Source organism: Myotis brandtii, unplaced genomic scaffold (genome assembly GCF_000412655.1).
Source record: "Myotis brandtii unplaced genomic scaffold, ASM41265v1 scaffold802, whole genome shotgun sequence".
Taxonomy (NCBI): Eukaryota; Metazoa; Chordata; class Mammalia; order Chiroptera; family Vespertilionidae; genus Myotis; species Myotis brandtii.
The window spans coordinates 1728520-1755661 of record NW_005371230.1 but is presented as its reverse complement, the minus strand read 5'-3'; the positions used below and the strand labels follow the sequence as shown (position 1 = coordinate 1755661).

General features: G+C 45.8%; 1 protein-coding gene across 1 annotated transcript in view; it reads left to right on the top strand.

The window, feature by feature from the left end:
- TENM3 (teneurin transmembrane protein 3) overlaps positions 1 to 27142 on the top strand; it is a 600673-nt gene that overhangs the window by 472792 nt on the left and 100739 nt on the right. Inside the window, exons 10-15 of the mRNA XM_014531397.1 lie at positions 3893 to 3908; positions 15154 to 15368; positions 21338 to 21545; positions 22180 to 22281; positions 22463 to 22657; positions 23985 to 24185. Of these exons, the coding sequence (XP_014386883.1) occupies positions 3893 to 3908; positions 15154 to 15368; positions 21338 to 21545; positions 22180 to 22281; positions 22463 to 22657; positions 23985 to 24185 (937 nt within the window). The remainder of the gene's footprint in view (positions 1 to 3892; positions 3909 to 15153; positions 15369 to 21337; positions 21546 to 22179; positions 22282 to 22462; positions 22658 to 23984; positions 24186 to 27142) is intronic.

Below are 27142 nucleotides of genomic sequence, written 5' to 3'. Positions count from 1 at the left end.
TTTCTTCACTCAGCGACTGCGTGGCGTTGGAATACTGTATTAGTTTTGATATGAAAGCTTTTAAGTACAGCACACACTAGCAGTGGTTCTCATCCTCCCTAATGCCGCAACCCTTTAATACAGTTCTCATGTTGTGGTGACCCCCAACCATAAGATTATTTTCGTTGCTACCTCATAACTGTAATGTTGCTACTGTTATGAATCGTAATGTAAATATCTGATATGCAGGATGTACTTTCAGGGATTGTGACCCACAGGTTGAGAACCACTGCAAAGGATTATGATGAATTGCCCTTTCTCTAACCTTCACAAGCTTGCACTCTAACCTGACAGGCTTGCAGATCAATTGACTCTGAATTAAAAATGGAATTTAAGAGGTTGTAGCTAATTTTTTTCAATGTAAACACCCAGAATGCTGTATTTCATTTTTCCGGTATAAACACGCAGGAAAATGTATTCATGTGTGTGCATATTTACATTATGCGTGCCTGTCTGTTGTTTTTATGTATGTTTGTGGTATGTAAATATGTCTTGGCGTTTGACATCCTCTGACTTTTTGCAAAAATGTCGTAATACTTTATATCTCAAAGCCACCAGAATACAACACCTACTGCCACGTGATGAATATGTCGTCTGCCTCTAAGCATCTCCCTGGTGTGTCTTCCACTTTTTTCTTCTTATGTTTGTATTCTGCTTTCACATCAGCTAGGTGCCCCTTGTGGGGCGGGTCCCCTGTGAGAATAAAAAGAAGCTACTGTATCTTTATATAGACCCCCACCCCATCCCAATCGGGAGCGGGCCAGCTGGACCCCACCCGTACATGAAATCGTGCACCGGGCCTCTAGTATTTATATATCTGTTGTGGTTTACATGGACTGTGACTAATGCTCTTATTGTATTTTTGTTCTTTGCTTTCCCATCTTCTGTTTTATTTTAACAATAATACTTTGTGACGCTTCTCTCTCTCTCCGAGAGGCTGAGGAATTTGACAAGATCTTCATGGTAATAATAAATACCCCATCCCACCCCTGTACGGGGCCTTTTGACACCAAGTTCTGCATGTCCCCAAAGTCTAAGCTGGTGTTTGAGACGACACTGCACCTGAGGAAAACAGGCAGATTACCGAGGAGGGAACCCATCTTTCCTCATTAAAACTGTCCGTGGGAAATTTCCGTGAAATAAAATACAGTTACTTAAACAATTGTTGTTTTAGGCAGTGATGACACACATATGAACAGATCAAGTAACTACACAGAAATTAATAGTATTTGTTTCTGGTTTATATAGATTGAAATTGAGATGTTCTCTTAGCACTTATTAATCTCACATGTAGGGGACTTTATCCACTGAAGTATACTAAAAAGGGAAATGTTTATTGTAAATGTTTTATTTAAGAAGACACACACCCTAACCATTTATTTATTGTGACTGAACTGAAGCAGGCAGTCATGCCTTAGGGAGCTGCGGGTCCAGTCCCTTCCCTGGTGCTGGGCCGGGATTTTGCCAGGAGCCTCTACTCAGATCTGCAGGCCTCGGCTCCCAGAAGCCCACATGCAGACGTGGCTCCTTCCCCGGACTCTGTAACCTGGTCCAGTGGTTCAGACCTGCAGGAAAGCGTAGGGCAGCCCGGGAAAGCCTGTCCCAGGTCCCGGCAGCCCCAGGGGTTTGGAAGAACATCCTATAACTGTGGCTTCAGAAAGCGCTCTGGAGCTGATGGGCTTCTAAACTACTCACCACGATGCAAGGAGATGCTATTGCATCAAAAGCACAAATGCTTCCACATATCCATGTGTTTCCCAGGATAGCACCCATCCTCCCTGTGGGAAATGCACCTGGATGTTCTCTGTTTTATGGTCTCTCCCATACAAATGCCAGTTGGAACTCACTCAGAGGACTTCACAGTTCACAAAGGATGTGCTCCACCGTCTCAAACACACAGCTGTGGCGCCCCTTCTGTGAGCGGCGTCAGGTACCCACGTGCCCTAGAGGCACCGTGTGCAATGACGTGCGCCACGGAGCAGCCATGTGCTCGTGGGCAGGTACCTTCTTCCTTGCCGCCCAGGTAAGGAGCAGACAGCAATGCCCCAGGACAAGTAGACGCCGCAGAGCCGATCCTCCAGCCGCCAGCCAGACTAGGGCATGTGCGGGAATTCCTCTGTGTCTGGGCTCAATCCTTGTTCAAATCATAGTCACTAGTGTCTTTTTATTTTTTCTGGAACAGCCAAAAAAAACTAAACTGAAAGGAATCTTATTTTCATTTTTCCATATAAAGATTCTTGGTATCTGTCTCTTAAATATGTATAGTCCTGGGTGCAGGGGGCATGAGGGGCTCTATTTGCAAGAAGGAGGCACCTCACAAACACTGCTGCTTGTCTCCAGGATGGACCCACATCGTCCCTCACCACTTCAGCTTCCCGAGCTTTGCACCTCATTTCTAGAAATTCTAGCTCACACCTGTAAGCAGGCCTGAGCCTCCTGAGCAAAGCTCACCCAGAGAATAACTGTGCTGAGAGTCAGGAGCAGATTGCTTTCAGCTTCTAAATGCCGTCCTCTTATTATGTAGCCTGGTTCTTTAACGACAAATAGAGGCCCAGTGCACGGATTTGTGCACATTGAAAGTAAATTAACTGGAAGGTGGCTGGCAGGGCAGGACTGGGCGAGAGGGGCCAGACATGTCCTGGAGCCAGCCTCCTGTGGACCCTCCCCGGGCAGCCGCACCTGGGGTGGCGCTGGGGCTCAAAGGACGTCTGCGGAATGAGTGGGGTCCCTCAGCCTGGCCTGTGGGGATCAGGCCGAAACGGGCTCTTCAACATCCCCCGAGGGGCCCCGGATTGCGAGGGGGCAGTTCTCAGGTGACGCACCCCGGAATCGGCTCCCTCCTCTCTGGGTCCCGGTGCGTCACCCGAGAACCACAGCTGCCAAGTCACCGAAGCTCGGCAGCTCCTGTGTTGAGCGTCTGCCCCCTGGTGGTCAGTGCGCATCATAGGTACCCTGTCGACGGTCAGAGGGTCACTTAGGCTTTTATATATATCTAGATTCCCAGGCACAACCTTGGTGCTAAGGGTTCAGTAAACTCCCTGCTTGCTTTTAAGCGAAGTCCGAAGGCACTTCTAAAGGGTGTTTATTATTTAAAGAAGAATTTCTGCCCTATGCCAGGGGCCTTTACTGATTATCCCTGAGACCTCCTTAGACTGCAGATTGCAGAGATGAGGTCAGAAGCATCGGTCTCAGGAGACCTGAGGGAAGTGGGTGGGAACGGAGTTTTTAGCCCCAACACCAGTCTCCTTCCAGAAACAGCAGTTACTCCCCTGGACCAAGGAATTCAGTCAGCCTAATGCGCTGGAAAGAACCACACAGGCCACTGTTCCAGTGGTAGCTCCTTCATTTATTTAGTTTGTAACCTTGAGCAAATTACTTAACCTCTTTGAGCCTCCATTTCCTCACACGTAAAGAGGGAGTAATCATGCCCCTCTCTTGGCTCACCGGCTCCCACCGTCTGGCAGCCCTACTCCATGTCCCTTGCAAATTCTTCCACATTTCTTACCAGTTATTCAGAATCTTCCTGCTGCACCCGTCAGCTTTCTCAGCTGATGGCCTGGCCTCCTATTCAACAGCAACCACCGCAAAAGAAGCGGAAGCCTTCAGAGGGAGCCCTCTTACAGCCCTCCAGGCCTCCGCGTGGTGTCTGGGTGTTTTCTTTCATCCAAGGCTCAACTTCCCATGGGACTCTTGATCCCATCCTGTACTTCAGAATGTCCCCACTCTACCTGGACATCCAGTCAGCGCTGGAACATTCTGAGGCCGCTCGCCATCTCCAGAAGATCCATACACAGACCCTCGAGCTGCCTCCTGGGCCAGCTCTGCCCGTCTCTCTCTTCTCCCCTGCAGCCAGCCTTCTGGAACAGAGGGTGCAGAGTCAGGATTTACCGCCCGCGCACCCCTGCTCCAGCCTGGCCCCTTTCTCGTGGCTGTCCTCCGCCCGCCACTCACGCAGCTGTTGTCTTCCAGAGTCACCCGTCGCTGTGTCAGGGGCACCAATGACTGCCCCTCTGTCTTTGTAGCGTGTAACAGTTAACCCACCTCTCCTCAATGTAGTGGTCTTTCCCCTTTGCCTCTGTGACACGGTTCACGCACTTCCTTCCTAACTTTTCGGCAGGGACGTTTCAGTTTGTCCTGTGACTCATCTTCCTCTACCCGATCCGTCACCATGGCTGTTCTCTGGGTTCTGCTCTCTTCAAAGTATAACCACGCCGGGTTCCCTCCCCCACTCCTCTGGCTCCAGTGGCCTTCCGTGTGCTGCGCTGCAGGCTGTGAGCTCCCAGGTCAGTAAGTGCAGCCTAGACCCCACTCCTCGAGTCCGGACATCAACCCCATGAACCTGACCAGGGAGCTTTGGAACACGTCCCTCCGCTGGCATCGCTGTGTCTGCAGCTGAACCCACCCCCGGCTTTGGTCATCTGCTCCTGCACAGCCAGCCGCACCCAAACTCAGTGGCGTCAAAGATCAATGTGTGATCGTCTCTCATGGTTCTGCAGATTGACAAGGCAGCTCTTGGGTTTTCGCTTTGGTCTCTCGTGCAGCTGCTTCCAGATGCCAGCGGGTCTCTCTGAGAGCTTGCCTGAGCTGGAGTCCGCGGCAGCCCGTCCTCACAGCTGGCAGTCGCTGCTCCCTGTCGGCTCTGCGGTGGCTGTCGGCTGGAGCACCTGAGCCTGGCCTTCTGTGTGTCGGGGCTTCTCAGAGCATAGCCGGTGGTTCTGAAGAAGCATGTCCAAGAGGGATCGTTCACAGAAACAGTTTTCTAGGATATTGGACATTCTCGGGTGTCCCTTCCATCACATCCTGTCCGTCAGAAAATTCAGTGAGGTCAGCCCAGGTTCATAGAAAGGAGAATTAGCCTGGCAGGCCTGGCTCAGTGGTTGAGCGTCAACCTAGGAACCAGGAGGTCTCGGTTCGATTCCCAGTCAGGACACATGCCCAGGTTGTGGGCTCCATCCCCAGTGGGTGTTGTGCAGGAGGCAGCTGATCAGTGATTCTCTGTCATCATTGATGTTTCTTTCTATCTCGCTCTCCCTCTTCCTTCCTCTCTGAAATCACTAAAAATGTTTTTAAAAAAACCTTCCCTTCTTGACCGGGGAAATGGCAAGGACACATTTTATAAAGGCATGGGGGGTAGACGGTGTGGTGGCCATCTTTGGAAAACACTCCAATTGGCCTCTCTTCGGGGCTTTCTGTGTCAACAAGTGGCATCACCATGCACCCGGTTACCTAGGCCAGAAGCTTCACTGCCCACATTCAATCAGTCACCAAGTCCTGTCAATTCTAACTCCAAAGTATCTCCCGGATCCCATGGTCTCTCACCTGGATCATAGGAGCCACTTTCCATCTGGAATGTATGTCTTTAGTCTCGCCCATCCATTCTTCAGAGACAAATCTGAGGTACCAGTGCCCTGCCTGACCCCCTTCAGTGGCCTAGATTCTGACCTGATGCCTTTGGGTGACTTACAGAGCTCTCCGCGAGTGGCCGTGCATGGCCCTGTGCCATCATTCAGAAACAGTGTAGCCGAGAGAGAGACCAGACCACCTGGTTTCATGTCCTTGTTCTGACCGTTCATGCCTTTGTTACTGGGGACAAGTTCCATCGCCTCTTTGTGCCTGTTTTCTCATCAGTTAGAGTGGTGTTGCGGATCCATTGTAAATACCTAAAATGGTGGCAGTACCTAGTCAGTGCCTGGAAAATGCCGGTGATGATTCATATTCCTAGTTAATGTATGCCTTCTTTGCTAGAGTATAAGGCAAAGATCATTATTTTTCCTGCTCTGTCCTATGATTTTAGCAGAGTTACTGGCATGTAATAGGTGCGCAACAAGAATGTGTTGAGTGAGTAAATGAAAATAGCATGACCAAGCGATAGGAAGTATATAAAGGGGCCAATGACATGAAGGACATGATGTGCCCTCTATAAAGCAGACACAAAGCAGGTGTCGATGCAGTGTAGTGGGTCAGAAAAGCAGCGCTGCCATCATGGGATGCTTTGAGCAAATTACCTTCTCCAACCTGCTTTTTCGTGGGGTGGTGCTGAGATTCAAATCAGATAATGCATGCAGGCTGCCAGGCAGTGATTAGAACATGACAAGTATTTGATACCTGTCAGTAATTATTAGTTCACTCTTTTTTCTACAAGTCATGATTATGTACTTGTACTTTTGTAGCAAAATTCTTAAGAAGGTAGATCCTTAAATCAGCATCAATAATATCCTCTGAAGCAATCATAGAAGTCCCTGTCATTCGTTATTTTTGTTTTTATTTATTTGGAATTTATGAAAGGAAGCTAATCTTTAATCTTGCTTTGAATGAATAATTTTCGTTCATTCTGCATTCATTTGCTGAGCATATATAGGGTGTCCCAAAATTCACGCAAGATTTGAATTTTGTGTGAGCATTAACAACAACAACAACAAACAAATAAAAGCCTAATTTTACTTGGTTTATTGAATCAGATTCTAATATCTGTCGCCCTTTGATTTCAATCCCTTCAATTTGATAAGCATTACCAAGTACCAATTATGGCCCAGGAGCAGGGACAATGAAGACCAATGAAGACCACAGCTTTGCGTATGTGCCAGCAAAGCTGTGGAGGCCATTTACCCGATGTGCTATTCCATACATAACCCTATACTGTATACTTTATGAATCAATAAAAAATTTACAATTTTTAATTATAAACCTGTGTTTTCTATCAAAATTACTTGCGTGAATTTTGGGACACCCTATATTATGTGCCATGTACAGAGCAAGGTTCAGAGAATAGAGCAGTGAAAAAAAGGCAGTCATAATTGTTCCCAAAGCAAGTGAATTTCTAGGCAAGACAGACGTCAAGCAGGCAATCGCAGTGTGTTAGAAAATGCACAGCAGGGAAAAGCAGAGGGTGCCATGGCCAGACATCTCAACATTAACTTTATATGAAAAAAGCGATGAGACAAATGCCAACATTTGGTGTTTGATAATGTGGCATAGTGTAAGACAAAAGGAGAGTCCATAAATTTTAGTTAGCAATAACTTTGGCAAATGACTTCATATATATATATTCTCTTGTATGAGTATAGATTGAAACACTAAATCTATATGTATGTGCTTGTGTGTATATCTGTGTGTGATTTATACTGTTTAAACAAAATAATTCAAATTGCTTTTAAATTTTCATTATTGTTCATCGTGTACCAATTTTCTCAAATACTAGACAGTTTCAGCAAATTAGATTTGAGCGAGTGGAAGATTGCCTGTGAACTAAAGCGCTGGGACTAAGGTCTGCAGGAGCATCAAGCTTTATCCGATATTGCTTATAGAACTTGCAGGGTAGAGTAGTTCTTTAATTAGGTGCCATATTGATTTCACCCATTAGGCTGTATTTGCAAGGCAGTTATGTTTTATCTCACTTCTCTCGTGATGTAATGTGCTGTGTCCGTGTTGGGCCCGTGGTGGTTTAAAGAAGGACTTGCTCACGCAGAGATCTCAGAATCAGTGAATGAATCCAAGGTTAGATCATAGGATTGCAGGGTGGGCTACGGATTGTAAATGCCTAGCCTGGCTTCCTGCCGTCTTAATTTTCTGTGCCTCCATGGGACTTAAGATATTATCACTTACCCTCTTCAACAACTGAGTTAGACTTTTATAGTTGGATTTCTTCCCTGCCTTTCCGTTGTAATCGTTCTACGCATGTTCCCTCACATCATAGGCAGGCAGCAAATGCATGCTATACATGGGAAAATATTTAGTATTTTTTAACTTTCCGTGACCTCTTGGTTCATAGATCGATGCTCAGCCACTGAACCACACCGGCCGAGCCCAAGTACCTTTTCTATGGCCTTGTCTGAAAAACCCCACTTCACTGATGTGTTTCCCTGTAAACTGGGTGTCACATGAGTAAGGAGAGGAAAGGCAGTAGCTCTGTGTACGTGGTCTCTTTATGTTCTCACACTCTGACAACTGTGTTTTAAGACATTGAGGCTGTAGTGACACGTGCTTGCTGATGAAAGGGAACATCACAGTCAGCAGGTGGAAAGATTGCTTGTGGCTCCCACATTCAGGCACAACAGGACGTGGCGGGAAAAACCTTCAAGACGATGCCCTATTGCGTTTGAAGACGTGGCACATCTCACTCTTACTGGGAAGGCTTTCATTGGTCTGATTCCCAACCTCCACGCTTGGAGTTTAGAATAACCACAGGGCACCCAGTTGCCCTGTCTATGTGTTTGCCTCCATCCTTCCTCCTTTTTCTCTTGGTGACACCTACAGACAACCTTCGTGTGTCGCCTGTGATCACTCCCAGGCCAGGCTCTGGGGCGGGCGGGGGAGTGATCTCCGTGAAGTGGGAGAGCGCTCTGGGCCCGGCCTCCTTTATTTCCTCAGAAGCCAGAGTTTCTGGAATTCAGGACACGATGAAGGACTTCTGTGCCTGGCCTGTATCTGAGAGGCCTGACGAGCTCCAGAGGAAGGGGCTGTGCAAGTGTTTACAAGTTTATCAAACTGTGCCCAAGGCTCGTCCACTGCTGGGCGTGCTGACAGTCAATAAAGAGCACTTGAAGCGCTAGCAGGAGTGGCCGCACTTGGCCCCGATCGGCGAGGGCCTGACTTGAAAAGCGGCAGCGCATGATTTAAAAAGACAAAGCCCTTCACCGAGCCCCGGTCCCCTGGCATTTGCACCGGGGGCGGCAGCAGGCGTGTCCTGCTCCCCTGAGCTGCCGGAGCGGTGGATTTGAGCAGAGAAAGGGCAGTGTTGCCCGTTTGTCTCCCCATCAGTGCTTACAATGAGAAGTCAGGTCTGCCCCCACCCTGTAGAAAAGACAGATTTTAAGACTTTAATTCAAAACACGTTTATTCTAGAAACCAGAACAGTTTGAAGCAAATGGAATTTGATAGGCACTCAAAGATGAGATTTGTATCTCATGGGAAAAGCTAGAATGGATCGCCAAACTTCGAACTATTTGGTTCTTGTGTCCCTAAAACAAAATATGTACACAAATTTAAGTTTGATTTCCTGTGACCATAATACTCTTACGTGTCGTACAAAACCGGTTTGCTTCTATATTGAATTTTGCTTGTAACTATTAGTGGCACAGACAATGGAAATCAACCTAAGTATTACTTAAATAGGTTAAACATTTTGATGATCATTAAACATCAAAAGTGGGAAATCCCCCCTCTGAATGAGATATGGGGACTTTTTCAAATAGTGTATGTATTCGTGGATGAATATTACTTATTACAAGAGCAAAGCAAGATGCAGTATCCACTGTATTCCTGCTTCCCTTTCTTATAAACATAAACATCAGAGGTCTTGGGACAAAAGGAGCAGATGGAAAGGGAAGGATGTTTTTAGAGCTATGCCATTCGATTATGTGAAATCCTTAGTACTCAGATTTCAAAAATCACATTGTGACCTGTTCCCAGAAAGTGTGTGCCACGGTCTACAAGCTGTCAGTTCCACCCCATGTCCTCTTCAGTTTTAGTGAAAGCGAGGAATTGGCACCTGCCTGCTCCCAGGAAGATTTGTCACAGCGTTTTCTGAAGCCGTTTCTGGTTCTGTGAAGTATTCCAGGCTTAGCAGAATGCCACTCATCGCACCTCGTACTTATACTAAGCGGCACCTTGTTTAAACCGGTACACACAGAATCTGATAGAAAATTGAGCTTTTGTTCATTTATATTCACCTTCATTATTATAATCCTTTTGGAAGGCTTTGTATCGTGTTACATGCTTTAAATAGCTCTCTTTAATTAGCTCATCTGATCTAGGGAAGTATCTATATGTAATTTACCCGCAGAGCATGTACTCATTCAAACCAAACTTACTTTTGGTTGGAAAGAGTCTGACTTTATATTTTTCAGTTCAAATAAATTAATATACATTTTTCACAAGCATCTCAGTTCTGAATTCCTACTCTAGGTAGGTAGTAGATAGATGATAGATAGATAGATAGATAGATAGATAATAGATCAGGAATCTTTACACAGTTTGCTAACTGGATTAAATGGTGCCTCACTGCCTTTGATATTTCCTATTTTATTGATGTTTTCTTTGCAGTCATGCAGCCCTTCTGAGATGAAAATGATTCTTGGACGCCAACTGGGGTGGGTGATGCAGGCACTGAACAAAAGTGTATTCCCTCCCTCTTGATAAAGCATATTTCAGAACCATGACCAGCCTTCCCACGGCATTTCTTAACTCCACACTTTGACCTGGATAGAAATACGTGTAAGGCGAGGAAAGACACGGATCTTCACCTTGGACTCATGGTGTCTTAAATAAAGGAGGCTTTGTCAACAAAAACACTTCAAAGCGTGTCTTTGGCACCCTGGAAGCTTCATGCTCCCCACCAGGGTGCATTGTAAGGTCCTGGGTGTGCGAGAGGCATGCCTTTATGTGCAAAGAAAGTCCATATGTGCGAGTTATTGAAGTTCTAGAAAGCGATGCCCTTAGAACAGTCTACCACTCTCCTCATGGCACGTCTCCATGCAGGCTTCATTCCTCAGCGTGTGACTCCACTCGTTTGAGGACTCCTGGACCAATGACCTCCATGACCCTTGAACTCTAAGATTCTATGATGTTATGATTAGTGAGGCTTTCTCATTGTAGAAAAAAAAACAATCATTGTAACTACTACCGCCATACTCAAGCACATGCAATCAACCTTAGTTCCTTTTTTTTTAACAAATGAAAAAGGGCCACCTGTTAAATCAGCTGTGGGAATAATTGGATAAGGAGATACACGTATTGACAACAGTGGGCAGGCATATTTCAGTGAGAAAGATTTAACCTCTCCAGATCAGTAGCTGGAGGAACCAACAAAGCAAAACCTGACACTCTACACGTCGGAACTTGATTGCTGTTTTCCACGCTTGATGTTTTGGGGGGAAATTCTGTGGTTCGCACATTCATGCTCACCAGCTCTCAGCACAGGTATGCCACCAAAGCCGCTAAAAACCGCTATGGCGGCAACAGACACTATCAACCCCACAGAGTTGATGAAATCACATTGGCTTTAGATAATAACAATAGAGTTGTTAATAGCAGTAAAGTATGATAATAGCCTTAGAAATATATGAACTTGATGAATGTGTCCAATACGAACCATTTCCATATTTAATTATGATTTGTGTACTAACAGATCTTAGTGGGGAAAAAGAACTAATACTCCAGTATTTTAAAAATATTTTCATGTGGAAGTCAACCACAAGACAGAACTTAATAGGAGTCTCTTACAAGTTATAGCACAAAGAATATGATGTTACGGTATTCATGGTTGTTTTCATTTCACAAGACTGGTCATTTCTTCACAATAAAAACAGGTATAACTCTGTCCTAAAGTTAAGGCTAAGCAGATGTTTCCGTTTGGTTTAATGGGTGAATATGTCTGATTTCATGTGAAATAGACAAATGTAAAGCTTCGTAGTTTAAAATAACACTTTTGTTGTAATAAAAAGCAAGGATTATTCTTATGACTATATAGAACACACATAGCTCTGGCATCATGCAAACCTTGACCTGACTCTTGACTCTACCACGCACTTGGGCCACATAATTTATTTCTCTGAGCCTTAGTTTGCTCAGCTCAAAATAACATCAACCTCATAGCGTTTTTTGAAATTTCAGACAGATAATAGAGGCGAAACCAGCGGGCTTGTTGTAGGTTCTTAGTACAGGTTACTTTGTCTTCTCTTGTCCCTCCTCCACCATTTCTGTAGAAGCTGATTTATGACAAGTGTAGGTGCCTGTGCAGAAGCATGTAAAGCGAAAAGCAGGCTCCAAAAGTTCATATTTTCTATGAACAGAGGAAGTTATCTGGTTAGATAGGAAGCGGCCATCTCTGGTCTGTGTGGTAGAATTATATTCTCTATCTTTTTATTTAATTATACGTTCTGATTGAGCTAGCATGAATATGTATAACTATTGTAAGAGAAATCTTTAAAATTTTAGTGCGTGATGCATAATGTATAATCTTTGAGTTGATACATGAAAAATTACGTTTCCTATAAGCCAATTTTTACTCCTGTTCCCTAGAGCATTTTATATTACGAAGTTAGTTCAAGATAAACAGAGCCTGATAGCTAAGGAGTTGTTCACTGCCAGGATTATGGACATCGAGGGGAAAAAGAGAGGAGGTGACGGTGTAAATAATGTATTTTTATTAAACTTTCGTGGACAACCCCTTCCCCCTGCCTCTACCTGGTCATCGGCAGCTGCATCCTAACTGGCTCTCCACTCCCAGGCTCCCCCACTGCTGCCTTCAATGTCCTCGGAGCAGTGACTTCGTTTCACCTTTAGCCTGCTCACACCTTTAACAAGTCTCTTTTCACTCTAGCTTTCTTTCGCAGCTGGTGATCCAGGGTACAGTAGTCCAGGCAGAAAACAATCCCAATGTTTCCTAGTAATCACCTCTCCCTCGAACTTCACATGCATCTGTCTGTGTGAATGTGTTGTGAGTCACGTTGGATCCTAATGGCCATAAACTAGAGATCACCATGCTCATGGGTGATCGCAAGGCATGTTCCTTAGTAATACTGAATTCTGTTTCTCCTGATTACACACATGCACACATGTGCGTGCGCGCACACACACACACACACACATGCATACACACAACAGAGGAACAAGCAAGTGCTTTTGCAGCATTGAAATACAATGTACTCGTATTAATTCTACTTGAAGTATCTCTTTTTAAAACATGCCATACATTATATGCATCTCTATATTTAAAGCCAAGCAACCAGAACGACCGGTTGCTTTGACACGGACTGCAGCCCAGATTGGCCCCCCCAACCGCAGTCGGGAGCGGGGCCAGCCAGCTGACCTCCCGCAGCCCCTCCCCCCGCCGGCCAGGCCCAGATCAGTTCCAATCAGGGTGGGCCGGCTGGACCCCACCCATGAATTCGTGCACCAGGCCTCTAGTAGTAGTATAATGCTAGTAGATATATGCATCTGCAGGAAAAAGGGTAAATAACACTATGGATAGAGATGAAAATACAAGATACAAAAAAGTCACTGGCATGAAGAATAAAGACCCAGTTCTGTAACCTGGCATTCCAGGCCCTCACCAGCTGCTGCCCTTCTCCTTCCAGCCTTCCTTCCCATTCCTCCCGTGACAACCCATCACTGTCTCCCACTCATTCAGGACCTACCGCAGGCCCAGCGCTTGGTGTAATATAATCCTCACAGTGGACCTGCAATTGCCTCACTGTCCCCATTTTACAGACGAGGCTTCGTATCTGCCTTCAGGTCACACAGCTGGTTAGTGAGAGAGCAAGGACTCAAACCCAGGTTTGTCTGACTCCAAAACCAGTTTTCCTAACTGTTGTAGCCACACAGATCTCTGTCTTCAGTAGCAGCCTGACCTGTGCCATGTGACTAGTCATGATGCTCACTGCTTCCCAGAAACCTTGTCCTACATGACCTTCAAAGTTGACCTAGAACTTAACTCATCTGTGCCATCTCTCAGCCTCCAGCCCACAGTGCTGTCACCTCCTCTGGCCCTTAATCACATGCTCCTTTAGATTGTCATCTATTTGTCCGTTTGTGGGTGTTGTCTCCCCAACCAGGCAACCAGGCGCTTAATGGCAGGAGCCCTGGAAGGCCGCGTGGGCTATCTCTGAGATGCCTCTCTTTGGACTATATTCCCTCCTGTCACCTGCAGTTCTGTGTTCCTCAGGACCTCAGCGTTACAGTAATACTCTTCACAAACAGTAAGAGGACTCTCCAGTGTCATTAAACTGAGATCACTCAGAACCCTCTGATTTGACACTAAGGCCTCTAAATGTTAAATGAACCATTTCTCTGGAGGCCCTTATGTAACAGGTATTGTCTAATATGATGTAATATCTGAAATAACCATCAGATTAATGTTTTAAAAGATAAACTTAGTAGTAAGTCAATTTTGTGACTTTAAAAGGACTGAATTGCCCGGCTGGTGCAGCTCAGTGGTCGAGCATCGACCCAGGAACCAAAAGGTCACCCACCAGTTTGATTCCCGGTCAGGGCACATGCCTGGGTTGCGGGCTCGATTCCCAGTGGGGGGGCATGCAGGAAGCAGCCAATCAATAATGTTCCTCTCTCTCATCAATGTTTCCATCTCTCTATCCCTCTCCCTTCCTCTCTCTAAAAATCAATAAAAACATATTTTAAAAAGTAAAAGGACTGAATCAACAGAGGATCATCTGCCCAGTTTCATTCTGTTCCTTAGCCTTCACAGCCCCTTTCTGAATGAGAGACGGTGTGGTTTTATTTCCGTTTAAGGAAAATCACAAAACCGCCTCTATCAGCAATCCCCTGAGAATAACAGAGAAAGAACCTCAGCGAGGAGGGGAGGGGGACACCCTATGTAAAAGAGGACTCGGATCTGTCTCCGAAAACCCGGCTTGCAGAGGAGGGGAGATTCCGACAGCCGAGTCTTTGTTCCTACAGGTTGAAGGTCACTGGGAGGGATAATCAAGTGCACCTGCTAAGGCTGAACGTGAATTTGAGGTGAGGGTCAAAAGAAAGAGGGAAAGCTGTAGCAGCTTACGTCAGAAACTTTGTAAGAATTCAAACCTACGCCTCCTTCCCTTCCCCTCCCCATGGTCTTCCCACACGCCCCCCCCCCTTTGTCTGTTTGCCTTCCAGCATCTGATTTCTCACTCAATCTAATAAATAGTTGAGAGGGAACTACTTGAATCAGTGCCATTGATTGGTTCTGTTGTTTGCTTAAGGATTGATTTGAAAATCTCCATAATCCATTCCGCCTTAATTTACACTTCAGTATGTTTAGAATGACTGATCACTACCAGGCTTAATCTCTCCCAAGAAATAGCAAGACATATCATTTGCAAGATAATTATGTTTGAAGTGATCAAGAAACACTGTAGGTGTGGAAACAGTTTCCGTAATAGGCATACCTTGGGGGAAGTCAGAGGATTTTGTCTTAAGTACCTTCAAGAATGTGTTGGTTGAACTCACAGCATCTAACCAAAAAGCTTTTAAAGTGAACGCTATATGAGAGTATTTCATTATGCGAGGACGATGAACTGTCGGAGCGTCGCGCGCAGAGAACTTTTTGGAAGGCAGGCTGTTTGTGTTCTGTTGCCGCTTTAATTTTTTGTCCTTCGCTGGATCTCTTCCATTCAGGAAAATTGGGCGGATTCACGCAAGAAAATAACACCATAGATTCCGGAGAACTTGATATCGGCCGAAGAGCGATTCAAGAGGTGCCTCCCGGTGTCTTCTGGAGATCACAGCTCTTTATCGATCAGCCACAGTTTCTGAAATTCAATATCTCTCTTCAGAAGGATGCATTGATTGGAGTATACGGCCGAAAAGGCTTGCCACCTTCCCATACTCAGGTAAAAGTAGGCTTCGTTGTCAATAAGATGAAACTGCCCGTGTGCATTTTTAAAGTTATTCTGTTTCTTCACTTGGGCTGTTTCACTGTTTGACCACTTTTGTATTGATCCTTTACAGTGAGAAGAATTTCGGATGTAGGGTACACGTGTCTTGAGGTTTTTGAATTAGTAGGAAGAACACCATTTTTCTCCCTGGCTTGCGTTAACCGTTATTGATTGATTAAAAAGTACCACAATTTGTGAGCAACTTAATGAATATTGAACATCAGCTCAGCACCTAGTAAAACATCAGGGATTTTTCAAGTGTTTTACAAAGATTCTATGGTCATTTGGGGTGATCTTATTCCTTTCATGTAATAGATACATTACATTTTTATTTCAAACATGTGTTGATTCTATTGAAAATATATTACTTTTTTTTTACTTTATGCCAGATTTGCTCTTAGTAAAGAAATTATTGGGACATAAACATCAATACCATGATAGGAATTTCATCAACTCAAGCCATGATTTCTCATCGACACATGATGAACAATGAAATAAAGAGGCAAACAAGCTTCATAGATGACCAAGGATGATCACATGTTTGAGTGTGATACTCAAAACCATTCAAACATTCGTATATCATAGACTCAAAGAACCTTGAAGTCAATTTGCTTGCATGAAGATCCCTTCACAATAATGGTCACAGATAGGCACTATCAGTAATTACACAGGCTTGATCATAATCTAATATTGGGTCCGGAGAATGAAACTCCCCTGTTGTTGGGGGGAGCGAGGTGGAGGTTCTTGGGGTGCCGCTGAAACAAGCATTTTCAGAAGCCTCACGGGAGGATGGGATGTGGAAGATTGTATTGGCGTGGAGTTGCATTTCTCGTGTCCAAAGTCCCTGTTCCTTAAGTCAGGCCTGGAAAGGTTGCAGCTGGGGTTCCAGCAGAGCCAGACACAGGCCAGGGGCCAGAGCTTCCGTTCCATGTTGCAGCCGGTGCGGTTCAGCATCCGGGCCAGAGTAAAGCCCATTAGTCCGGGTGTGGAGCCCCCCATGGCCGTGTGCCACGTGGGCACAAGGGAGAGCTCCCCTGCCACAGGAGTCCCAAGAGGGAGAAGAGAGGGAAATTCAGGAGTTTTAATATTCAGGGTTCAGGAGCTTGCATTGGCCATGCCCATCCTGGCCAATTACCTGTTCCCAGGGGTGATTGACAGATAAGCACTTTCCCACGTCACTCAGACCTTACTGGGCAAGTGTCTGTCTGGTCTTCCTTTCCCTCCGTGGCTGTTAAATAATAACCCGGTCATTACAACAGCATTAATGGTCTGTAAGTGGGAAACTGCGGTTTAAAGGAGGTCCCACTATGTCTAAGCGAAATTATTTAAATTACCATAACTAGGAGCTCAGACCCTTCCCAAGATCAACTGTTCTGTTAGTAAATACAGGAATTCCCAAAATGTAATAGATGGTTAATGAAAATTGACAGTTGGATGAACTTAAAGTTATGCTTGATAATCAGTTTTTCACCCATGGAATTTCATGCTGCGTTTAATTGGATTTATGAAATGAAGACTGGAAGATTTTCATATACTCTTTATATTATGTAACTTTGTGAGAAAGGCTTTTTCTATAACAGAAATTTAAAATAGGAAATTATAAAGAAAAGTTGATCATACACTATTAAAGATTACATATTTTTTAAAAGGTGACCAACAATATTTGAACATACTTTCTCTGATGTCATTATGGCTCAGGGAAGATGTCATATACATACATAAATACATAGTTGTAAAATTCTTGAATATCATGCTTTGGTGTATTCATTTTTCTGATTTAACATTTTTCCAACTCTAGATGATTAAAGTAAATGTCTTTGATCCTTAGACATAAAAGTCTTCCTATTGTATATTAGTATTCAATTTTAAATTTTAAACTACATTTGACTCCCCTTAGAGGCGACACTAACGAGGATGTAATAACCAGGTTTTCTCAAATGGAAGGGGCCTCTGTAACTTCACTTGTAACAGATAGATTGAATGTATAGCAATACTAGAGGCCTGATGCATGAAATTCGTACAAGGAGCTCAGCCCTCGCAGCCTCGGCGGCTGCCTCGGCCCTCATAGTCCCGGCTTCATTCAGAAGGTTGTCTAGACCATTGTTCAGCTGTTCGGCTGGACAGTCTAATTAGCATATTCGCTTTTATTATAGATTTCAGTGAGATAGAAAAAAAATAACATTTTAATCATTGGAACCACATACATGACCAAGTTATTTTATAACTCAAAACACATACCTATAAGTTCATCAAGGACACAACAGTGAGCATGTAACCTATAAATTCCAAAAATAATTTCTAAAAATGATTTTCTACATGTCATGCCTTTAAAAGGTTTATTCAAAGATTTAGGGTGGACTCTTTGCAAGTGACATGTACCTGTAAGACTAGAGAAGTAAAAGGTGCAGTTTCAGGTTTTCTCATCATTCTTCTGGTGTTTAAACATAATATGCAAATGTCTACTTTCTCTCCTACCACATGCATGGGTTTAAGTAGGTTACACGTTTTCTTAAGCCCCACAGTTATTAGAGTTCCTTTCTCTGGTTTATTCAAGATCAGCAGAGCCAACATCTATTTCTGACTTCGGTGTTAATCATGAAATATGCTATAAAGCAGCCCAAATTGAACATTTCTCTGTTTCTGGGGAACATGAAAAAAATCAACCTGAAGTAATGAAAAGTGGCCATTCAGGAGAGTTGCTTGAGTGTTGAAAGTCTTTGTGGTCCTTTAGGAAACTGTCCGTTTGATTGCTGCCGAGGAATCCATGGGCTTCCTTCTCCCTGAAGTCCAGTTCACGCTCCTGGCGGTCGGAGCCCAAGGGGGCAATTTAATGCCCTACAATTGGTAGTGCCCTGTCTCATTTAAGTGCGTTTGCATGAAGGCTGGTGTAGAATGGGTGCTGGAGACCTGGGTTCCAAGCACACACCTCCACCCACCTTTTGACCTTGTGGCCTGGAACAAATCACTTACCGTCTCTGCACCTTGGGATCTCCCTGTGAAATGAAAGGAGCAGGTCGGATGATCGTAAAATCTTCTCTAGTCCAGAGAGCTGCAGCGAGACTAGGCCGCCGCCACACGTGGCTGATTTGAGAACACAGTCAAGTAGTCAGAGATTCTGAGTTCTCTGCATTATAATAACCGAATTGAGTTAAGCCCGTGGACAGCCTGTTCAAACAATGAGCCACCAAGATACCTTTCTCAGGTATAAGCGCCGTCTTCATAATCGCTCCCTGAAGTGGTGGAACTGAATCTTGTCCTAAAAGTAGCATAAGACCTTAAGAGTCACCTGCACACAAAATCCTTGTCTCCATGTCTTGAACAGGTACACACGCAAACCTCAGTCTCTCAAGGTGGCCCATAAGTGATTGCTTTGCGGCCTCAGAACAAAGGTTATTAAATATTTCTATTCCATACAATGTATTTACTTTCTGTAGAGATGGTTTTAGCACTGAGTAGGGAATTTGTCTTCGGGTAGTTGAATAACCCCCTGAAATGCGTGAACTGTGCCGACGGAAGGGCCTGGAACTGAGCAGATACTCAACACCTGTGAGCTACTCCCACCACCACCACCCTCACACCTGGCACTCCAGCCTCACCCTGCTGTTCATAGTGTGATGCCCACAGTGGTATTTTCTGTGATAAAGGTGATCATTCTGAGTAAGGGTTTGAGTTAAAAGCCAGAATATTCTCCCTTTCGGTTTTTCATCTACTGTGCTTAATGTCAGTGGACAAGATGTTTCTATGAAATGGGGCCAGGACGAGATAGCTGTTTCTGCCTGTGCCAGGCTGATCAGATATTTCAACCTGAGGAGGAATGAATGGCTTACTTGAGCTAGAAGCACCTTTGAAATGTGCCGAATTTTCCTCTGATAATTTTGGAATACAATTCTGGTGAATTTTTTGCAGGTCAAATAGCCACACTAGTCATTATGTTAATCTTTGTTAAGATATAAATGCACACAAAAATTTTTTTTGAATGTTAATTAAGTTATAGCTTTTTAATATTTCTCACAGTTAAACTGTACAGTCTTACGACACAGAAAGATGCTTTTGTATTAAAGTAAAATCTTTACTGAGTCAGAAACTGAATTAGATATTCTAAATTCTGTTCAGTAGTGACAGGAGGGTCTGTGATCAGCACAGTGTTTAACTGTGACTCTCAGAATCCCAGCAACTGATTTTATTCCTGTTTGATTGCATTAAGGGATTCATGTAATAACCATTTTTTCAAAATAGAACACTGATGAAATTCCATTTAAGGAGTAGATCTGAAAGTGGAATTTTAATAGCTCACAGGCACAGTACTGTAGCCTTAATGATTGGTATAGATAGTCCTGCAGTGTACTTACACAGAAGCACGTGCCTCCGGAATAAAATGAAAGTAGGTAGGAGGTTCTAGAAACTCAATCCCTCTACTTTTAAGAAAATCCCTCTGCTTTTAAGACACTTATCTAGCAAGTTTATTAAAACCATGTTGGAAAGTCCTTGTGAGGCCTTCCAAAGTCACGGCGTTATCTCGGGTTACACAATGTTACCCCCCTGCTACCACTCACACCCCCTACTTCTCATTATCTTTAAGTTCTCCAGTTAAATCCCAGCTACCCAATGTCCATGATGAATCTTGCTAACACAGAAGTTAAGTGTAATGCTGAGTGACATAATCATAGCATAGTTGGGCCTGCTTCTGTTATGGCTGTCCCTTCAGAAGCCCCTCATTGTGTATTTTTGTTTTACTTTTTATTTTGTTAATCCTCACCGGAGGATATTTTTTTCATTGTTTTTTAGAGATGGTAGAAGGGAGGAAGAGAGAGAGAGAGAGAGAAACATCAATGTGAGAGACATCTATTGGTTGCCTCCCACATGCACCCCAACCAGGGCAGGAAATCGAACCTGCAACCCAGGTACATGCCCTTGACCAGGAATCAAATCTGTGACCCTTCAGTGTACTCTAACCACTGAGAAACACCAGCCAGGGCAATTTTTTTAAATTTTTTATTAAGATGTAAAGGCATATTGTTACATGTTTTTGATCGAACCATAGCCATAACCACCGTCAGCGCCCATGCGTGTGTCCGTGATGCTTGGGTGGTTGTGTCGGGTCACCGAGATGGGTGGCGTGTGGGGGAGGACAAGTTGAAGCTCTGAGAAAGTGCCCTTGAGTTCACGGCCCGGCTCAACCACTTTGTGTCCAACATGTGCCCTGCCCACGCTCCTGAAGTCTCCCTCTCCTTCCTCTGTGGGGTGTATCATTCATGCCTTCCCAGGAGGGCTGCCGGCATGGGGAGAGGGGGGAGTTACAGAGGAAGTGTTCCAGAGTGCTTGTCACTCTGTGAGTGTGAGCTAGGACACCTTGAGGTTGTCGCGTGGTCTAAGGGAAATGTGGCCATTGGGTGTGGCATGTGGTAGATTTGTGTTCCTAGCCCCAAACTGCCCACAGCGTCAACATGTGTATCAGCCAGATGAATCACATAAATGTGGGAGCCCTGGGGCCCCATCAGGAAAAACATGCACAGGCCGGTGTGACACGGCAGTTGAGTGTCAACCCAGGAAGCAAGAGGTCCTTTGGTTCAATTTCCAGTCGGGGCACATGCCAGGGTTTTGGCTTGATCCCCAGTGGGGGGCGTGCAGGAGGCAGCTGATCGCTGCTTCTCTCTCATGGATGCTTCTATCCCTCTATCCCTCTTCCTTCCTCTCTCTCTAAAATCATAAAAACATATTTTTTAAAGTGTGCAGTGTAAAGGCAACTCGTGCACATAGTAGGTAGTTTTCCCGTCTCTGTGGAGCTCTTCATGGAGCACCTGCCCCCAGACTTTTGTTCTAATGCCCTGCTTATTAGAGCAAAGGAGAACAGTTTGAAGCGGAGAGAAGCAGTCACGATCGTAGTGTTTCTGACCACGGAACCGTTCTGCTTGTCCCGTCCTCAGTACGACTTTGTTGAGCTCCTGGATGGCAGCAGGTTGATCGCGAGAGAGCGGAACCTTCTGGAATCAGAGCGAGCCGGGCGGCGGGCACGGTCTGTGAGTCTTCACGAGGCCGGCTTCATCCAGTACCTGGATTCTGGCATCTGGCACCTGGCCTTCTACAACGACGGGAAGAACGCGGAGCAGGTGTCCTTTAACACCATCGTCATAGGTAAGGGCCTCGGGCACCCTTCCCAGGCCGCAGCCTAAGCCCCGCGCTGGGTAGAAACGCGGTTGGCCTTGCCAACACGGAGGGGTTCCTGGGCTGCGGAAGCCGGCGGTTAGATGTGAGAAACGTGTTTGAACTGTTCCTTTCTGAGTATGTGACAGACCATTTGGCACCAGGAGGAGGGATTGTTTGGATGCATCTGGAGGAGGCCTGGGCATCAGGTTAACCCCTGAGAACTCTGCCAGTGAGTGGCAGCCCTTGCCTCGCTGTTTAAAAACTCGAGGATCTGCCCAGCTGGTGTGGCCTAGTGGTTGAGCGTCGACCTATAAACCAGGAGGTCACCGTTTGATTCCCAGTCGGGGCACATGCTCAGATTGCAGGCTTGATCCCCCATGGGGGTCGTGCAGGAGGCAGCCAATCAACGATTCTCTCTCATCATTGATGTTTCTCTCTCGCTCCCCCTCCCTTCCTCTCTGAAATCAATAAAAGTGTATTTTTTTGTAGAGTCAATAAATAAAAACTCTGGCTCACGCAGCCTGTTTTGGTTAGGTGCAGCTAAAATTACCGAAGAGCCGCTGCTCACCTTGGGCCAGGGGCAGGCGACCCAACAAGCACGCCTCCTTTCTCTCTCCCTCAGAGTCCGTGGTGGAATGCCCCCGAAATTGCCATGGAAACGGAGAGTGTGTGTCTGGCACTTGCCATTGTTTCCCGGGATTTCTGGGTCCGGATTGTTCGAGAGGTATGCGAGTCCCGTTGTTTTTCCTTAAGCCTGTGTCCGTAAGCCATGGCAACAGGGCTGATCCAGGAAGCCACCGAGCCGGGGAGGAGGGGGGGCCTGGCACCCCTGTCCTGGCGCTGCTGCCTCTCGCTCCAGGCCCGCCGGCCCGGGCACCATTGACATGTCGTGTCCTGTCCCCCAGCAGCCTGCCCCGTGCTGTGCAGCGGCAACGGGCAGTACTCCAAGGGCCGCTGCCTGTGCTTCAGCGGCTGGAAGGGCACCGAGTGCGACGTGCCCACCACGCAGTGCATCGACCCGCAGTGCGGGGGCCGCGGCATCTGCATCATGGGCTCCTGTGCCTGCAACTCGGGGTACAAAGGCGAGAACTGCGAGGAAGGTAAACACGTCCGTGCGTGCAGGCGTCCATGTCACCCTCGTGAAAAGACACAGATTAAACGCGTGGCCTTCACGGTGGCCGACAAATCCTTTCGTTTGCCTCCTTAGGAAAGTCAGTTTGATTTCCATACTCGGGGATGCGCTGTTTTTTTCAGCGTGTGAGCTGACAGAAAGAACAAATACCAGAGGGCCCCTTAGCTCTTTCTCAATCATGTGAATAACTCTTTTTCTTGTAACGCTGAGAAAGCAAGCAAACATTTGTGTCGAGGAACCGAGAGCAGCCTGTTGTATGAGTGGTTGTTTTTTTTACAGATTTTCACATTGATGCCAGCGTTTACATGGGGCATTTGGCATCTCTAGAAAGACATAACTAGTGAACAAAATGACTGTTGAACCGAATAACGAGTGAACGAAAGTACAGCGTCGTGGGTTAGTCCCACACCGTGTGCAATGGCGACAGTCCGATACGCCACGGTGAAGTGCAGTCGAAGTGTTTTTTCAAAAAGCAGAAAAACACCGTTTCTGGTCTTCAGTCAAATTGATTCTATAGATCCGTACACACAGAGTAATACAATTAAGTCCCCGGAATTAAATGTTCAGGCCATTGACCCTACAAGAGTAAAGTTCTGTTGAGTCCAATTGCTAAATTAAAAGTCGTCATCTAAAGCACATTAAAGTGGATGAAGAGAGATAGAGAGTGTGCCACTCATTTGTTTCTCAAACGGTCCGAGGGGCCGTACAGCAGCCAGCACTCGATGGCCGTGGGTCAGGTCAGCCAGCCCAGTGTTGTTACCAAGAAGCCAATGCGTGTGACTCCCTGATTGGGCAGGACAGAGAGCAGTGGTCCGAAGTCCCAGAGTAGGTGTGAGTGATTCATGAAAATTACAGATCCTCGCGAGGCTGCTTCCCTGAGGGGCATGCCTCTCCATGCTTTATGGGATGACGCTTTGCATTTTCAGCAACGAGTTCTGGAAAATGGCAGGTAGATGTTAGAGCAGCCGTGGGCAAACTACGGCCCGCGGGCCGGATCTGGCCCGTTTGAAATGAATAAAACTAAAAAAAAAAAAGACCATACCCTTTTATGTAATGATGTTTACTTTGAATTTATATTAGTTCACACAAACACTCCATCCATGCTTTTGTTCCGGCCCTCTGGTCCAGTTTAAGAACCCACTGTGGCCCTCGAGTCAAAAAGTTTGCCCACCCCTGTGTTAGAGGGTCCCAAATGTTTATATAAATTAGGTTGGGATTTCGTTCTTTATGTTGCACGCCCTATGTCTGATGCCTTCTAGATTGGTCACCAAATTGTCCTCTGCTCTTGACACCAGCTGACTGTCTGGACCCTGGCTGTTCGAACCACGGTGTGTGCATCCATGGCGAGTGCCACTGCAACCCGGGCTGGGGCGGAAGCAACTGTGAGATCCTGAAGACCATGTGTCCGGACCAGTGCTCCGGGCACGGGACGTACCTTCAGGAAAGCGGCTCCTGCACCTGTGACCCTAACTGGACCGGCCCAGACTGCTCAAATGGTGAGGTCCCTAAATGCAGCACAATGGTGGGCTTACGATGGCTTAGCCAAAGCTTAAGATACTGTAGTTTTTTAAAATATACTTTTATTGACTTCGGAGAGAAAGAGAGAGAGAGAGAGAGACATCAATGATGAGAAAGAATGGTTGATTGGCTGCCTCCTGCACACCCCCTACTGGGGATTAAGCCAGCAACCCGGGCATGTGCCCTGACCAGGAATCAAACCATGACCTCCTGGTTCATAGGTCAACGCTCAACCACTGAGCAATACTGGCTGGGCTGAGATATGGTAATTTTTGAAACACACTTATTAAATTTAATGTAGATTTTTATTAAAGTGATTGTTGATAGAAATAAATATTAAACGTAATGAAATTTGTTGTCTTATAAAAAGGAAAGAAACAGGCTTAGTAGTTTGTCATTAAAATTTCTTCTGTAGCAACATCGTAAAGAATAATCTTTCATTTCTGGAAAGCACTCTCAAGGCCTGTGTACAGCGTGGGGATCTAAGCACATGATCTCGTAGTGAAGAATCCGCCCTTAAAAATTATTTGACAGCCCAAGGCTAAACATGGTCACAGTAAAGGGTATACACCTGTAGGTATTATGACGTATAGAATGGTTCAACACTGAGTATTTAATTATAACACAGGCATATCTTGGAGATATTGCGGGTTCAGTTCCAGACCACTGCCATAATGCGAATATCGCAATAAAACAGGTTATAATCTTTGGTGGCGGAAGATCCTGACTTCACTGTGTAAAAAATGCAACATCTGTGAAGCGCAATACAATGAGGTCTGCCTGTAATATGGTAATAACAGAAATGGCAGGCAGTCATTTCATCCAATGGGTCAGGTTCTTGGTGAGCGCCCGCTGTGTGCCTGGCACTGTGCTGGGCCGACAGGGACAAATGGGTAATAAATCAGTCCGGCCCTCTAGCGGGGGGACTTTCAGATGTTTGACCTGAGTGACCTACAGTCGTAGCTTCTTGTTTACTGTGACCTCGTGTACATATTCGTGCATATGCTCACATCACTGAAGGAAAAGCTTTCCAACAGCGTACACACACTGATCCTTTTTTACAAGCGTATTCTGCTTTTTAAACTCTGATGGCAACCCATGACTTAATTTCATGGCCGCTCATGAGTCCCACCGTTTGAAAGGAGGCTGTTCTGGTCCAGAAAATGACCGTGTAAATTGGGGAACTAAGAGGAACACACATGAAACGCATAGAAACGAGTACATTCGAGTTCATTGAGTTTCACGTGGAAAGATGTGCGAAATTCAGTCAACGCCCAGAGGAATGGTGCCTTGATGCCCACTGAGAGTTCTCAGAGAGACTTTTACTAATGTGTCTTCCTTTTTTTAAAGGTTGTCGTGAGTGTAGGGGTGGGGAGGCGTATTTTTTGACTCAGGAAAAATATTACAAAGTACATAAGAGCCCGGCCTCTGAAATCAGGGCCGGGGTTCAGATCCAGGCCCTCCTGCTTGGCTCTGTAACCTCAGGCAGTGACTGTGTCAGTTTACTTATGCGCCTGTAAAATGGACTTCATTATGAGACAGTCTTCAAGCAATGGTGTGGGGGTTCCTGAATTCTGACCGTGAAGAACTTAGGTACAGTGCTGAGCCCATCATGAATTCTACATGTCGCTGCCAGCACTGCTACATTCGCAAAGATCCAACCCTGAGAGTTCTACAGCCGGGGGACAGTGAGGGCAGGGTGTTCGGAGGGGGGAGTTGGGCTGGACCCAGTTATGGGGATGCAGTTTGGAAATCATGGTTTAGGTCACGAGCAATGTCCTCGCAGTGAAGATGTGCACCCACTGATGTGATGAGAACAGTATCTTAGGACCTTGGTGGAAAGATTGTATGTATGTCAGTGTCTGAACAGGGAGGCTGCTGACCGTAGACACGGCAGCGAGCTCCCCACAGGACAAGGTGACGAGAGCATGGATCCACTTGGAGTTAGCAGAAAAGAAAAGGGTGAATCTGAGGGACTTTGTACTAAAGGGAAGAGACAGGACTCTCTAAGAACGCCGAGTGTAGATACTGGTGAGAAGAGCTGAGAGTCTGAAGCAAGGAGATGGGTGTTCGCGTGAATGTCTGTAATGAGGCGAGAAAGTTGGGAAGGGCTGAGGCTCAGGGGTCAGCAGGATGTCACAGCAGCGATGGGGGGATACGTGAGAAACAGGAGGTGATGGATTCTGCTCGGATGCTCAAACTCTCTGAGCAAAAGTCAATAATAGAAAGAAAGAAGAAGAAGATTGAGGAGGAGGGAAAGGAAAGGTGGAGGTGGAGGAGAAACTGGAAGAAGAGAGGAACCTGGGCTGGAAAGTGCATGACTCACAGAGCAAGTAACATCCAGGGGGAAGAAGAGCAACAACTGGGACTGGGGGCTGGATTGGATTGGGCTGGGGGGTCTCTCTAAAGTTTTCCAAAATCATCACCAACCAGCATTACCACACAGGTGCGTGGCATTATTATATTTTATTTTATTTTTTAAAAATATTTTTATTGATTTCAGAGAGGAAGGGAGAGAGAGACAGAAACATCAGTGATGAGAATCATTGATTGGCTGCCTTCTGCACACCCACACTGGGATCAAGCCCACAACCCACGGAATCTAACCACGACCTCCTGGTTCATAGGTGGACACTCAACCACTGAGCCACACCAGCCGGGCTGCGTGGTGTTATCTACACTAATAAAAGAGAAACATGGTAATTGGCGTACGACCGCTACCCTTCCCATTGGCTAATCAGCATATCCTTATGCAAATTAACTGTCAGCCAAGATGGCGGCCGGCAGCCAGGCAGCTGGAAGCGAACATGAGGCTTGCTTGCTCCAGTGACTGCAGACTCAAACGTTCCCCGCCTGACTTGCCGGCCTCTGAGCTACAACTCTAAGAAACTATGTTGCAAATATAGAAGCTAAACAAAACCCCAGAAACCAGCTT